Consider the following 16,330-nt stretch of genomic DNA (forward strand, 5'->3'; position numbering starts at 1 on the left):
GTACCAAAAAGGTCAAATGGGCTAAGTGGTCAACAGGAAAAAAGTCTACACACCCCTTCTCAAATGCCAGGTTTTTACAATCTAAAAAAATGAGACCAAAATCAATGTTTTCAAAACTTTTTAACAATATGTAAAACCTGCACAACTCATTTAAACCAAAAATTTTAGAGAGAGGAAAAAAAAAACAACAACAGTGGACATGTGAGTCAGCAAAGTTGCTCTGATTAACCCCAAACCAAGTTCAGATGTTCTAGTAGGCTTTTCCTGACTTTTATTTTCAAAACTGCACATAATTTCACTCGATGTTGTGTTTGCCCCGGCAATACCTTTTTGGAAATTGGGCCAAAAATCGGAACATGGTTTCATCAGACCGCAAAACATTTTCCTACGTGTATTTGGGAGATTTTTTGCGTGTTTTTGCAAAATATAGTTCATATAGGATTTTTTTTTTCCTTGTAAAAAGGTAAGCTCTTGCCACCCTGCCCTTATTGCTCAAACATATCAAAATGTGAGATGTTTTATTTTCCTGGGTTAGTCAAAAGACACCTTAAATGGTGGCAGGTGTGTGCTGATTTGAACAGAGCTTTGGAAACAGAAAGGGGTCTATAAGAGGGATGCATTTATTTTCCATCTTAATAAATTTATGGTGAAAAGGAGGAGCTCAAAAAGTGTTCATTTATTCATTCATTATATTTACATATTGATAAATTTTTGAATATATAGATATACAGTACCATGGAGTGTTCTACAAAACATTTTAAGCTAATGAAATGCAAACAAGAAAAAATACCAACCAATAATTCATGACTCATGGTTGCCGTTTTATTTTTAGTTCAATCACAACAACGTCACAATTGCACATTTTCATGTGTTCACTGTATAAACATTTGCAGTAACAATAATGAAACAAAGTTCATGGGAGTCTTGTCGTTCAGAGTGCAGTACAGTTAATAACAAGCTCGAGGAGGGGAGATAAAAACATGGCCAGATGACTGCTGCCACCCGGTGGCGGCTCAGTGAATAACACAGTGGTGTTCCATTAAGTCAACGCTTGCCTCATTATGAAATAAACACGCTTTTTCAGTGCAAAACAAGATTCATTAAACACATATTGTTGTTTTTCTTTCAAAATGTGCCGAGTTGACAAAACAACAAACAAAACAAAACAAAACTGCTTGTTGGTGTGAACGCCCCCTGGAATACACTGCGTGTCTTTTTGCTCACAAATTGCCCTATTTTATTTGCGCTGGAGTCGACTTAGCGCCGCGTCAGCATGTCGAGCGGGGATGCAAATAGATAGAACATGCAAAAGCAAAAAGCTCCGGCTAATTATACAGCTGTCTTACAAAGGCCCGTGTCTCCCTGAGTACGCACATGCAACATCTGCTTGCTCGCAATCCTAATAAAGCTTACTGTAAACTAATTACGCTGGCACACTCAAACCCTTTGCCTGTGTGTAAAACAAAGGAAGGTGTTGGCGCGGTAAACTCACAGGAAGTCACACAAGGTGGAAAGCACACGAGGAATAATGCACACAGCAAGTCAAAGCACAATAATTCATAGTTAAAAACACCACATTTAATTTTTATTTATTTTTTTGGGCGTGAACACGACTGCGCATAAAAAAAATCATTTTATTTAATATTTTTCATTTTTATTTAAATTTCCGTTTATCGGTTATTCATTCCACCATACGTCGCAATATTTTGCGTAAATTATTCAAATCAAATTTTCTGCTATATTTACATGGCTGCCTAAATTAATCGAAACACAAAACTCAAAAGTTGCACAAAAACTCCATTGCAAAGGTTTCATGTTGCCAAGAGAAGCTGGTTTAGAGATTGACGTTCTAAAAACAGCACAATTTGGGGTAGTGATCTGGAAATAAAAATGTGGGACGAGTTTAAAAATGGCCGCTTCAAACTAGAATTTCGGGCATATGTTATTGAGATTTTTCTGTCTGTTCACTCACAGGTAGAGATAGCAACAAAATCTTATTATGCCAAATGGCTGTTGCCATAAGAAAGTCATCAAGGGGGAAGAAAAAAAAAAAGAGGAAAGTTGTGACCAAACCGTAAACAGGTGCTCCAAAATATATGGAATTAGTGTCTGCCCCATAAGGCACTACTAAGACTGAAAATATATATATTTTTAAAATGTCCATAAAAAAGGCAAGCAACATGACCTACGACATGGTTGTCATGACCAAAGGGAGTGTGGACCATGACGGATTGGGTTAGTCGTCCTTCTTGTCCGAGGTGCTGTCTTCCTGATTTTGCCCCGAACCGCTCAGCTCCAGATCCCCGGGCGTGGCCTCCTGGATGGCCTGATACCGCTGCAGCTCCAGATAGGTGGTGAAGAGCTTGGCGTACTCCGGGTGGGTTGTGGCAAAGGCTTGAAACTCAACTGAGGGATCCCCAACACACAGAATATTTTCAAATGCGCATTTGTTAGGGGAAGCTCTGTGCCAAGTTGAAGTTTGATTAAAGACTGGAATTTTTTTAAACTTTTTTTTTTTTTTATCTACAGATTCAAGTGTTTGCAATAAATAATTATAATTTTTAAACTATAGTAGATGAAAGATGGTTTATTTGGACAATCATATATATAAATATAAATCATATATACAATCATATATATAAATATAAATATACATATAAAAAAAATATATAAATATATATAAAAAAATATATATATATATAAAAAAATATATATATATATATATATATATATATATATATTAGGGGTGTGAATTGCCTAGTACCTGGCCATTCGATTCGTATCACGATTCATAGGTCACGATTCGATACCGATTAATTCCGATACGAATCTATAAATTGATTATTGCAATATTTTTTTTTTTACTCAAATTTAGAAAATACTAATCACTAAACTTGTACATGTACCCTGTAAGATTTGTATGAAAATTATTTTTTTTTATCTGAAAATCCAGGCTTATAACTGCATTTAACAAAGAGGTTGCAGTCGGTTTCATGTTTGAACAGCACTGAAATAAAATATTAAGGCTTAATGTTCCATTAATATAACATTCTTCCATGCTTAATGTGTAAATACTAACCCTAAGTAGGGACGTTTTGTTGAATATGTCCATAAAAAATTTATGTTTAAAAATCGATTCGGCCGCATATCGAATTGAGTCGAGAATTGCGCGCTGTAATATTGCGATATATTGTCGAATCGATTTTTTCTAACACCCCTAATATATATATATAAATATATATATATATATATACACTTGTGCAACAAAAAGTCTGTACACTGAACCCACACACAGTCATGCTTCTGCATTTAAATTTTTTTGTAACTTGTACTCCGTTATTTGCCTATTCACTGTATTTTTGTGCTCACGCCAAAGCGATAACAGTATTCATTGCTGTATTGGTGAACTATGATTTGAGCTATATGCGATTTGAGTCACATGCGTGGTCACGGTCGAATTAAACTCGTATGTCAATGCACCACTGTACATCCGCGAGACAAGAAAAGACCATATAAGTGTTGATACTCACTGAACGTGATAAAACCCGAGCTGTCGGCGTCAATTTCCTTGAAAAGTTTGGCCATGTTGAGATCGGAGACGCCCAAAGCGGAGCGCAGCAGCGCCGTGAACTCCTCTCGGGTGATTTTCTCATCCTCATCCATGTCGAAAAGCTAAAACAAGAAGAAATATTTGACTGACACGCCTGTATTTGGTGACCATAACCATTTCTCCTCTCGTACAGAAACTTTCTAATAGGATTTGTTTTTCTTTTGTTTCTTTCAGTCCTTGTCCAAAACCGCATTTGTTGTCCTGGTTGGGGTAAATTGACTGCGAGACTGACTCCAGGACTCCCACGGCGCTCGGCAGCAGACAAAGATTATTACCGTGACATGATCCAAATGTCTCTGAATGCTGCTGTCTGCTTCCATTTCACAGCAGAGCCACGCGCTCAGCTTTCATGTTCAGTTATTATTCAAAGCAAACAAAGCAAGTATTCAATAAGCTTTACTTATGCTCCTCTAACATAAGTGGAATGGTGTTATTGTAGAATGTTAGCATACCCGGAAAGCCATCCGCAGCACTTCCTCAGTGTTGGCAGGTCGACACAAGATGGTCACGCCGATGACGTACTCTCTGAAATCGATGGTGCCGTCGCCATTCTGGGAACGAAGCAAGTAAGTAACTTATTTTAACGCTTACATGACAATCAGCACTGCTAAAATGTTACTTAAAGGCATACATTCAAACTTGACTTTTAAATTGCTAGCATATTGTACCTATATTTGGGTATCTGGAGTTCCTGTTTACCCAGCTGCTATGAAATTAATCAAATCTGTCTATTTCCTGCGAGCAAGCTGTTTTGAATTTTGATAATTATAGGTCACAATTTGGCAAATTTAAACAATACGACCCCACACAGAGTTTCTCCATTATGACTTGGGAGCTAGGCTGTGTGAAGATCTGCCATTTTTTTTTTCAAAGCGAAAAAGTAAGCAGAGCTGCAGTATAAGCGTTAGATTTTAGTAAGTCGCACTTGTGCTCTGCAAAGTTGTCAATGTCAAGGTTAAGGGATATCTGTGTTTCGTGATGTGTATGAATACTAATGTACAAGCGTAGTTTGTAGGGGTCTGCCAAAATAATCGATTCTCATAAGAATCGCGATTCTCATTTAATACGATTCAGAATCGATTTTTAATGTCCCAAAATCGATTTTATTTAAATTATCTTATACTGTCTTGCCTTTGTCTGTGTGTGCCTTTATTTGAAGCACTGTTCATGTTGTACCCGGTTTGGCCACTGCGGGGCAGTGTGGTTCCACGCGGTCTAATACACTGTTAAGTTGTAGCCACATTAGAGAGTAGAAGGAAAAAGTTTTTTTTTTCAGCGTGGAGCCGTTCCTTTGAGTGATAAAAGTGCCGCGCTAATTAGCATTAGCGAGTCAGACTGGAGTAGATCATTACAATTCCTTGCACATCTATAGATTGAAGCAAAAATTATTGTCAAGCAAATCATTTTGAATAAAAAAATCGTTCTTAATCGAAAACGATTCTGAATCGAATCGCAGACCCAAAAATCGGAATCGAATCGTGAGACACAAAGATTCCCACCTCTAGTAGTTTGGCAACTTGATGATGAAGTGCTGCCACTACGGGTGAAAATACCATTCATGCTATTACAGTCTTAAAGTGCAGTCTTTTTTCTCTGTTTTTTGTAGCTGCCTCTTTCCTTAAAGTTACTGCAAAGGTAAGGTAAGCAGAGCTGCGGTGTAAGAAAAGATTAGCATTAGCTAACAAAACGGTCACAAAAGAACAGCCCATACAAGAATTGGCCGTCTGTCGCAAGTACGAGTAGAGAATTAAAGATGTGAAGTGTCATACCCGATCAAAGAGTGCAAAGAGTTCCTCCAGGGCAGGATTGACAGGAAGCTTTAGGAAGCCGGCAAACTCCTTGATGGTGATGCGCCCGCCTTTACAGGAAGTGGCCATGGCGGCAAAACTGTCCAACTGTTTCCTCACGTTGTCCCATTTGATACTAAACAGGAGACATCGGGTTCATATAGCGTCAGCTCAAAGCAAAGTCGTTACTCGTCCTACTTGAGTTTGCGACTGATTTTGGTGAATTCAACCAGGCCGGCCTCCATTGGCAGTGTCAACTCGCCGGCGGAGATCATCAGACGGCAGTCTTCGTACGTGTGGTCCGTCACGGGAACGCCCAAAGCCCTGCAGGTGTGGTGGAGCATATTTAGTAAACACAAAAAAGGCAGGTTTTCTCTTTGCATGCGTTTCTTTCCTCACTTGGCCATGATGTCTCTCACTTTGCTGGCGAGCAAAGCGGGACTTTTTTTCTCCTCCTCTGTGGGGATGTGAGGTGGCAGAAACTGAAGAACACAACATGGGGAAGGTCACATGAGGAACATTCAGCAGATAAATTGATAACAAATATGACATGACTCTCTCATGTCATATTTGTTATTTATTTTCATGAATTTGGTTCAATAAAATGAGAAAATCCTCAGGTGCTTTTCATCGTAGGTTTTGTGGCTCTCTGACCCTCCTGACCAGAGATATATGGGGATGCAATTGCAATCTCAGGCAGCCATTTTTTTCTCGATTGCCTGAGGTTACACCCCCCTCCCAAAATCAGTTTGTCCAATCCTCACATGCCTTTCGGTGGACGACGGGGGAACTAGTAAGAGTATTCAGGGTTAGTTTTGTGGCTCTCTGACCATCCTGACCAGAGATAAATGGGGATACAATCTCAGGCAGCCATTTTTTCCAGCCTGCCTGAGATTGCAACCGTTCAGCCCAATCCTCACATGCTTTTCATCATATACGGGTGGTACTAGTAAGAGTATTCAGGGTGAATTTTGTAGCTCTATGACCCTCCTGACCAGAGATACATGCTGATGCAATTGCAATCTCAGGCAGCCATTTTTTTTCAGTTTGCCTGAGATCCCCCCGAAATCCATTTCAGATTGTCCAATCCTCACATGCCTTTCGGTGGACGACGAGGGAACTAGCAAGAGTATTGAGGATGAGTTTTGTGGCTCTCTGAGCCTCCTGACCAGAGATAAATGGGGATACAATCTCAGGCAGTCGTTTTTTTCCCAGCCTGCCTGAGATTGCACCCCCCTCCAAATTAATTTCTGTTTGTCTAATCCTCACATGCTTTTCATCATATACGGGTGGTACTAGTAAGAGTATTCAGGGTGAGTTCTCTAGCTCTATGAACCTCCTGACCAGAGATGCATGGGGCATGGATGCAATCTCAGGCAGCTATTTTTTCAGCCTGCCTGAGATTGCAGCCCCCCCCCCCCCCTTAAATCCATTTCAGTTTGTCCAATCCTCATATGCTTTTCAGTAGGCAACGAGAGGACTAGTAAGAGTATTGAGGATGAGTTTTGTGTCTCTCTGACCCTCCTGACCAGATACATGGAGATGCAATATCAGGCAGCCATTTTTTTCAGCCCCCTAAATCCAAAATAAATATATATTTTTGTTCATTTATCTCATTAAATAGTTGGTTAATTATTTTTTTTAATTACTAAAAACATTTTTATATAATAAACAATTGTTTATTACATTAAAATTAAGGATGCATGAGAATGAAATATTACTTCATTATTAAAATACGTTATCTGATTGCCCCCCCCCCCCCCCAGTGGCTCATTTGTCAATTTTAGACAACAAATGTGACTCATTAGCACAAATGTTTGCTAACCCCTGCTACAAACTATTTTTTTTTATGAACAACACAGTATAACGTTTGTAAACATCTCCCGTCTCTATCGCTAGCATGCATGACTTATTGAATTTTAAACATTATAAAGCACTTAAGCTACTTTTCAAACCATCACAAAGGCAACATTGAGAATAAAAAAAAAATGTGTAAGGCCAAAGTCACCTCAATCTCCACAGTGGTGTACAGCTGACACAGCGTCAGGAGTAACAGAGTCCTCCTACAAACAATTTAATCAGAACAGTTGGTTACATAAAATGTATTACAATGGCAGCGAGTTTTGTAGCAAGCAAAATAAGGGAGTTGTTTGTGTGTATGGTTGTTATCTGTGAAGGAAAGACACATTATTGTAGGGAGTAAACTTACGAGCTGAAACCCTGCCAGGTCCATGTTACTGTATCCTGGATGGAAGGAAATGGAAAAATACAAATCTTATGCACATGGAAAGGCCGTGTATGTTCGGTAGCCACATCATTAGGTACGCATGCAAAAAATTTTTTTGAAAAAAAAGAGAGCAATGATGATGTCATGTCAACCGAATGAACAATACTGGGCTCTCCAGAAAAAAAAAAAAAGGGTACGCATGCAGAGTACAATAGAAAGATCTCATCCTGTGCATTTATTGTAAATACTTACTATTTTATTAGGATATCTCAGAATCACAGGCTGCACAGGTACGCCTGGAATAAAGGCACCTATAGGAAAGAATGAAAAAAAAAGTCAAGGGTTTGGGGAACGCGAGCATGTTCTCATTTTTTTTTTTTTTAATCGGATGAAAAATGACCAAATTTAGAGCAGGTTGAAAACGTATGATTTATAAAAAAATGAAGAGAAAAAGTCGCCGAAATTAACATGGAAAAGATAGCCGGGAAAGTCCGACTTCTCCTCGCTTAAAGTGAAAATAAAGGTACTAAATGACACCTTAGCCAAATAAAAGTGGGTTTGTCTGAAAGAATTCCCATTCACTAACTTCAACATCTACTATGTGAACATGTTTCATTTTTTGCATTATTTTCCTTTGTTTCCATGGAAATTATCAGTAAGCTGGCATCGTTCTGACGTTGACGTCACCAGGTGCATGCATTTAAAAAATGAATAAATAAATTAACTAAAAATGTTCCAGAATTTTATAAAAGCTCACGAGAAATATGCCTAAAATTAATACTGAGTCTTTGGGGGGGATTTTTATATATTTTTATTTTATTTTACAGCAGACATAATTTTTAAGTTCAGGACTATCAATTTAAGTGCCATGCAATGAACTATGTTGAAGCAATTTGGGTAGTTTCATGTAGTGCTTTGCTGCCATCGTATTTATAGGCAATTAAAACCTTTTTAGGTCAATTACTCGCAGATTTTCACAATTTTTCCTAATCCTGGATCCGGCCTTCCTGTATGCTACTCCAGCTTCCTACCAAATTCCAACAACATGCACGTTAAAAGGCGTGGATATGAATTAGCGTGAATGCTTGTTTGTCTACATGCGTCCTGCTCTGCTCTTGGCTTGTGAAGGAATTAAGGAATTTTGTCCTCTTTGCGTGTTCCAAAAATGAAGATAGATTTAATGTAAGAAAAATACACCTTTTGCAAAAATGATTTAATAAAAAACAGAGAATCTCTGGACAAATAACAGCCTCTATCATCACTTAAACATCGTGGGATTCAGAGCGTCAAATGTACTCTTCTACGTGTACAATAGCTTCTTATAGTTAAAAAGACCTCCTCCTTTTCATTTATAGACTAAACATACTCTCTGGTACTTTTCCGTGAGCAGTGGCGTAAACAAGGTCAGATTTGGGTGCGTGTTCAGGACTGAATATGTTATATAGTTGAAGGTTCTATTTTTCCCCATAACAAAATCTCACAAACAAGTTGAATCAAATTTACGGTGGCCGTGACTGATGAAGAAAGTAAAGAGTGTGTGTGTGTTATTTCAAAGCAAATTTTGTTTTCAAGACCGAAATGTGCGTGTACAAAATAAAACAAGGAATTTTGGACCAATCAGTGTGTACCAGCCTAAGGTCAGACCATACCGAGATCAACACCATCTGCTCTGCTAAGGACACAAAACATCTCGACAAGGTTAATATAAAGAATTGGAATGTTAATAATGTGTAACAATGGCTAATAAAATAAAATGAAGTATTAAAAATGTTATAATATCTAACACTTGCGGTCCAGTCCAATAAAGACAAGTAAAAGGATGGATGGGTTTTACCGGTAACATTTTACCTTGTTTGAATGTGATGAGACACGAGCGATTTGTGCACGTCCCCTCAGGAAATATCAAAACCTGAAGATCAAATCAGCAAAAATAAATGTAAAAAAAAAAACGGCTACTTAGCAAGAGAATTGCATTCAAAGGAAGTGATGCAAGTAGCTTCAAAATCAACTCTGAAACTCTTCTTTAGTAACAAGCGGTGGTTTATTGGTGCATTTTCCTCTTTCGTACCTGCGGCCAGCGGCCCCCTGACTTGGCTCTTCCAACGATCTCTTGGATGGTGTTCTTCCTTGAGTCGGGGTCTTTTCTGGACACCAGCACTGGCTGGAGGCAGCGTACGAACCCTGTGGGAAAAAAATATAAACAAACATTTAAAAAAAAAAAACACAGTAGATTCATTACAGGAATTATCTTTAAAATAAGATTTTAAAAAATATATAACCTTTATAAAGTCCCCACGATGGCTATATTTGCAACTTGCAGCATGCATATTGAAACTAAAGAGTCTAGAACTGCAACTTGACATTTAAATTTTTTTTTTTATTATTATTATTTTTTTTACTCTCGGATTTGCATTACAGCTGTAAAGGGGAATCTACAGAAAACTCATGTATAAAAAAAAGTCAATTTAAATTTATAGTAAACATAAGTTGTCAGTGTTAAAACACACAACAAAGCATGAGAGGTGCCCTGGCTGGTCCACCGACATTTTATATTCCTTAACTCATTTGCTCCCCAAAACGTATAAATACGTTCTATTTTAAATGTTTTAAGTGTCCTAAAGATGTATTCATAATTTTTTTACGCTAGAGCATACAGAAGGCTTTGATGCAGCCTCTTAACTGCAGAGAACGGTTGAAGAAATGGTAGTTATTACAAAAACGGCCAGCAGGTGGAAGCAGAGCAAAAGAGATCAACCAGGGCCATGTTGAAAAAAAAAACCCCCGAATTTACCCACAGTTCTAAACAGATTTGTGAACAATGATGGAACTTAGCTTTATTCTAATGCTAATTGCTGCAAAACGGAAACAGATAGAAATATACTTGTTTTTCCTGATGAAAGAAGAGACTCTAATCTTTTTTTTTTTGGCAGGTCCATGTTTTTATAGTAATAGAACACAATATTCTGTAGGCCTTGCAAAATCTGTCAAAATCCAGTAAAACAGCCAGGAGTGAAGGGGGTTGCTTCAGTGAAAATAACTGGGTGTGAATGAGTTGAGTGAGTATACTGTGGTTGTCACTGCAACAGCAGACATCTCTCTCTCTCTCCATGTAAACATACTGACAATATTACTCTGAATTGGCTATTTGATGTGAAATACTAATGTAACAAACTTGTCACAAAGGTGGACAAGTACACTCATAATGAATACGCTAACAATAGGTCACACCCGTTTCCATGACAACAAAGGACACCTTACCGCAGGGCCCTTTACTGTTAATGTTGTCAAAAAAGAATCTCCGAAGGTCACATTTGACAAGGGCTACTCCACTGCATATGGTGGGTGTGAAATTGTGCAGCTATGACGGAAAGAAGATTAAGGAGATTATGTGTGTGACACGTGTTCATACACACTTCCCTGTCTTAACCATTACGGCTTATTAACTCGTTCACTGCCATTGACGGCTATAGACGTGAAAAATTCATTTGAACTATTTCTATGAGTTTAACATTTTTTCCCACTTTTGTTAACAAGAGTATGAAAACCTAGATTTTTTTATTGTATTAGAACAGATATAAAATCTGTGATTAATTGTGAGTTAACTAGTAAAGTCATGCGATTAATTACGATAAAAAATTGGAATCGCCTGACGCCCCTAATTTTTAATCATCTTTTCCTTATAAAAAAAAGATTATTAAAAATAAAAAAATATATATAAGAAAAAGAAAAGATTATTAAAAAATAGGGGCATTAGGCAATTAAAATATGAAATCATAAATGCATGACTTCACTAGTTAACTCACGATTAATCACAAATGTTATATCTGTTCTAAATGTACAAAAAAAATTCTAGGTTTTCATACTCTGGTTAAAAAAAAATGGAAAAATATGATAAACTAATAGAAATAATTAAAATTAATTTTTGACGTCTATAGCTGTCAATGGCAGTGAATGAGTTAATAGTGCTACACAAAACTTTCATATTTAATTTAACACAATTATGACGTTGTATCTAATCACATTCATTATATGCAAGTATAAATAAATGGACGTATAAATACGTAATACAAACACGTGTCAAATACAAACGTACACGTGTAAATATATTTCTTCATACCGTACAGTGAACTATTTTCCATAAAGTGCTCCAATGACCATGTGAACAGAAAAGGAAAAAAAAAAAAAGTGTCTCACTGCCAAATATGGGCGTGGCCAGGTTCTCCACACGGGACACGGTGGACGGCAGGCCCGCCATGATGCACACGATGCCGTCGAAGAAGGTGGAGTGGGGGGCCACGGCCAGGATGGGGGCCTCGCCACTGCCCACCTGTTTGCCCTTGACCACCACCCGGAATCCCATGCAGAAGTAGTAGGCTCTTCCCAGCGCAGCCATCACACTCTGGCACATGAGCCTGGGGATGGCACAAGGTGTAGTTACAGATGTTAACGTTTTTTTTTTTGTTTTTTTTTGTCGCTCAGTTAAGTTTTTGCTTTGTGCTGAGAGACAAAATTTCAGATCTGAGCGAGATTTTTCGAAAATTTCTGGTAGCGCTTTTTGTATTAGCTTTGGTTGCTCTGCCCCAAGTTTGTATGGCGTTCCACAAGGTTCAAGTTTGGGGCCCCTGTTGTTTTCATCCTATTTGCTTCAGCATGGCATTTCCTTTTACTATGTGGATGAGCAAAAGGGATGCTTTCTCCTTCAAGCCACTATTGTCATTTGTGGAGTAAATTAAGACCTGGACGGTACTGAATTTCTTGAACTTCGATGAAACGAAAACAGAAGTTATGGTGCTTTGAGGTTCATTCAAACGCCTTTATCATGTCACTTGTCTTGAGAATTGCAAAACATTGTACTTCAACTTTAGCCTGCAACCACTTTCGACTTCCGCCATTCACTTCCTCATTGCTGAAGTTGTACGCTTCCACAACTATTCCGACATCAGACGTTCAGTTTGAATACAGCAATCAGATCATCAGATAATGCAGGAATTCAATCAAGTGAAAGAACTCAAACAGTTTATGGCACTCGCTGTCTGTGTTCTGGGAAGCGCTGCTAGTGCAGATATGATCTAAAAAAAAAAAGCACTTAATACAAACAATGTCAATATCTATTTGTTTTGACGATACGCTGCTTGGGCTGACGGGCATTTTTGGCGTGGATCGCAAATTCGAGAACATGCTGTAACAGAGCCACACTCACAGCATTATGTGATTGCAGCACTGCATTTTTTATTTTTTTTACCAAAGTTTTACATGACTATATTACTATTATTGCCAGTATGACTAGGACATTTTATAGAAAGACCCTTTCAAATCCCCCTATAAGAAAGACAATTACCGTGCATTTAACTCATTGACTGCCATTGACGGCTATAAACGTCAAAAACTAATAGAAATAGTTCAAAAGAATTTAACATTTTTTTTACCACTTTTGCTAACAAGAGTATGAAAACCTAGAAAAAAATTATTGGACATTTAGAACAGATATTAAATTTGTGATATATACTATTGAAGTCATGCTATCAATTTTAATCGCCTGACGCCCCTAAATTTTAATAATCTAAAAAAAGAAAAGAAAAAAAGATTATTAAAAAAATGTCTAGGTTTTCATACTCTTGTTAACAAAAGTGGGGAAAAAAATGTAAAACTAATAGAAATAGTTCAAATGAATTTTTGACGTTTATAGGCGTCAATGGCAGTGAATGAGTTAAGGATTAACTCAACAACTGGAGAACCAAATGAAATGTACATTGTTTAAAACAACAAAAACATAATGTCTCCTTTAAGAGTGTTTCACTACACAAAAATGTCAAGTTAAAAAAAAAAAAGTACAAGAGTTCATCCATTTCTGTAATAATTTTTGCGGTCACAGATGGTGTAATGGATCACTCCGCTGACTTCCCCTCAGTGACGGTGTGAATGTGAGGGCGAAAGGTTGTCTGCCTTTTCTCAAAGTCAGCTGGGTTAGGCTCCAGCTTCCCATAACCCTCAACATTTTCTATACTGGATGTTATCTGTCTACTGGCATAATCTTAATTTCCCTCTGTAAAGTAATTGATTTTATATAATGATAAATGTACAGTATGGATCTGTTCAACATAGGGGATACGTTCGAGGACCCCCCGCAATAATGTTGAAATCAATGACATTTTAGTGCTATTTTTCCTTCTTTAACCCTGGAGAACCCAAGAACCCTTTTCTTCTTTGGAAAATTATGAATTATACATTAAATTATTGCTATAAATTCACTGAACACCAAAATATATGTTTTTTCAATTTTAACCCTTGTTTTTTGAACTAGCTCAGAGTTGCTAATTTATCAAAAAATATATATAAAACATACTCCTAGGCATTCTGCAACATGATATGAAATAGATTAACAAAAAAAAACACAATTTTACCATCTGATGGTTTGCTGAGAAGATGGTTTTGTTTGGATTTATTTCCAGCTCAACAAAACACCATGTTGCCAGCCATCTTGTCACCACCACTCTGGCTCATGTAAGTGCAATATTCATCCACTAGATGGCCCCATGCAGGGGTCAGAAGTGGCACTCTGGACTTTTGAAATTAAATTTGTAAAAAAAAAAAAAAAAAAAGGTCTTTGTTATTTGAGTAGCAGAATTTATATAGGGGCCAAATTTTACCCTGTGGGTTCTCCAGGGTATAGAAAAAAACATGAATTAAATTTCAACGGTGGATATTGATTTGCTGAATAAGTAAATTGAGTTAGCAGCTTGGTCAAAAAAATTCACTTGCAAGTAAAAGTCACACTGCATCGCATCTGCCCCCCCCCCCCCCCTCCTCCGTGTATCAGCAATTAAACAGCTTACCTTCTCCATCCTGTCATTGGTGCCACTGCTCCCTTCAGAGGATGCTTGAAGGTGATGATGACAGCCACTGGCCAGGTCACCATGAGGACCAATGAGATGAGGATGGCTCGAAGAGGAACCAGGATGATACCCTGGAGGACACACTGCGCACACGCACATAGTAATAGTTTTGTCAGTAAACTAAACACACATTCCATGTTTACATTCCATGTGTCAAATCCAGATCAGTAGGCAGCAGCACATAAGGGCTCTTATTGTTCTTGCAGTACACAACAACATTGCAAAGCTGATTAGATATACTACAGAGGCCCAGGCGACGTGCAGCTAATCGCACGCATGTCGACGCGCATATATTCCTTCTATGCATTGATATTAACGCGCCATTGCCAACTCACTTTGATTATGGTGGCCTTGGAGAGTTCGGTGTCCTGCACGAACGGGTTGATGACTGCAGGCAGGAGCAGCGATTGCTGCCTCGGCAGGGCGAAGACGCGTTGGGACGGCATCGTCAGGCAGGAAAACGACGCAGGACACAATTACAGGAGCAGCTTCATGTTATCATTTCACTTCCGCGTCGGAAGCGCTAATCTACCCCTTTCTTTTTTCTTCTCCTTTTGCCTAATTCACACTGCAAACCACAGCGTTCATGCTAGCAAAATAGACTGCAGAAGCCATCCCGGAAGTGATCCAATTCAAGCTCCGCCTCCCTTGCTTTGCGTTGGCGTGATTTCAGTACTTTTAATTATTATTGTGAGTTTTGCCAGATTGTTAGACCTGATTTTGAAATGTACACATTCCTGTAATTTGTAGCCGTACATATGTAGATTTATTTTGGGTACATTTATTGTGTAACGTTGCAGGCTGAACTTTGTGACATTTTAAAGTGTGCCATCTGACTTGAAAAACAACACAATCTAATTAATATCATTATTTTTCTTGCGAAGTTTCATATTCACATGTCTTTTTAAACTGGAACTTTAAAAGAAGAAAAAGAAGAAAGCTACCAAAACCTTGAAATTGTTCTCCCATTTCAATGTCTTCAATGTTATTCAGTTTATCTTTTACTAATGACCCCTGGAATGTTTTGAATGTTCGGCTTTGTAAAGCGCTTTGGGTGTCATATGGTGTAGATAAAATACTACATACATTTATTTTGTTTTTGCTGATTTATTCTTTGTTGTTTATGTATGCTTGCCCGCCCATTAAAAAAAAAAAAAGTAGATTAAACGTTAAAAGTTTGACAGCTTGTTAAGTAAAGTTTGGGAAAGATAAAAGGGCCCATGCAACGGGCAAATGTCATTGCATGGCACTTAAATTGATAGTCCTGAACTTAAAAATTATGTCTGCTGTAAAATAAAATAAAAAATATATATATATAAATCCCCCTCAAAGACATATTTCTTGTGAGCTTTTATCAAATTCTGGAACTTTTTTTTCTTCTTTTTTTTATGCATGCACTTGATGACGTCAACGTCAGAACGATGTCAGTTTACTGAAAATTTCCATGGAAACAAAAAAATAAAATAAGAAAAATGAAACAAAATGAGAGACAGAGTTTGGATTTTGGAACGAGATTACATTGAAAATAATTATACAATATTTGGTGTTTTATGGATGTTAAGCCCTTTCTCTTAAATGAGTTGTATTGCATTTTTTGTTTTCCAACATCACACTCATACAATTCAAATAAGATTCCCAACACAGCTACCTGATGACAGTACAGTGTTTACTGTATTTTTAGAATTTCCACGAGGTGGCGCAGTTTTACATATACTGTACTGTATTTAACTGAGAAGGGGTGCGGATTCATAATAGTCTGGTCAAAAGTATCGGGACAGGTTTTTACTTTCTGGACCGGCTGGAGCAGTAACCT

At 37.7% G+C, this 16,330-nt stretch overlaps 1 protein-coding gene across 1 annotated transcript; it reads right to left on the reverse strand.

The window, feature by feature from the left end:
* Positions 1–800: 800 nt before the first annotated feature.
* lpcat2 (lysophosphatidylcholine acyltransferase 2) lies at positions 801–15,154 on the reverse strand. The gene is made up of 14 exons (XM_077564417.1): positions 14,853–15,154; positions 14,458–14,600; positions 11,819–12,036; positions 9,693–9,805; positions 9,473–9,533; positions 7,877–7,935; positions 7,607–7,641; positions 7,406–7,460; positions 5,797–5,879; positions 5,596–5,721; positions 5,380–5,533; positions 4,063–4,161; positions 3,531–3,672; positions 801–2,406 (listed from the first exon to the last, which is right to left on the reverse strand). Exons 1-14 carry the CDS (start codon positions 14,961–14,963, stop codon positions 2,237–2,239), a joined length of 1,569 nt encoding a protein of 522 aa, XP_077420543.1. The 5' UTR covers positions 14,964–15,154; the 3' UTR covers positions 801–2,236.
* Between the last annotated feature and the right edge of the window lie 1,176 nt (positions 15,155–16,330).

Source organism: Vanacampus margaritifer, chromosome 4 (genome assembly GCF_051991255.1).
Source record: "Vanacampus margaritifer isolate UIUO_Vmar chromosome 4, RoL_Vmar_1.0, whole genome shotgun sequence".
Classification (NCBI taxonomy): Eukaryota; Metazoa; Chordata; class Actinopteri; order Syngnathiformes; family Syngnathidae; genus Vanacampus; species Vanacampus margaritifer.

Bases quoted from the DNA above. Each gene is read 5' to 3' on its own strand.
- lpcat2 (XM_077564417.1), bottom strand. From the start codon at position 14,963: ATGCCGTCCCAACGCGTCTTCGCCCTGCCGAGGCAGCAATCGCTGCTC. The intron at 5,880-7,405 runs GTGACTTTGGCC...TGTGTTCTTCAG, and splicing joins ACACCACTGTGGAGATTGAG to TTTCTGCCACCTCACATCCC. The intron at 5,534-5,595 runs GTAGGACGAGTA...TCTCCTGTTTAG, and splicing joins AAAATCAGTCGCAAACTCAA to TATCAAATGGGACAACGTGA.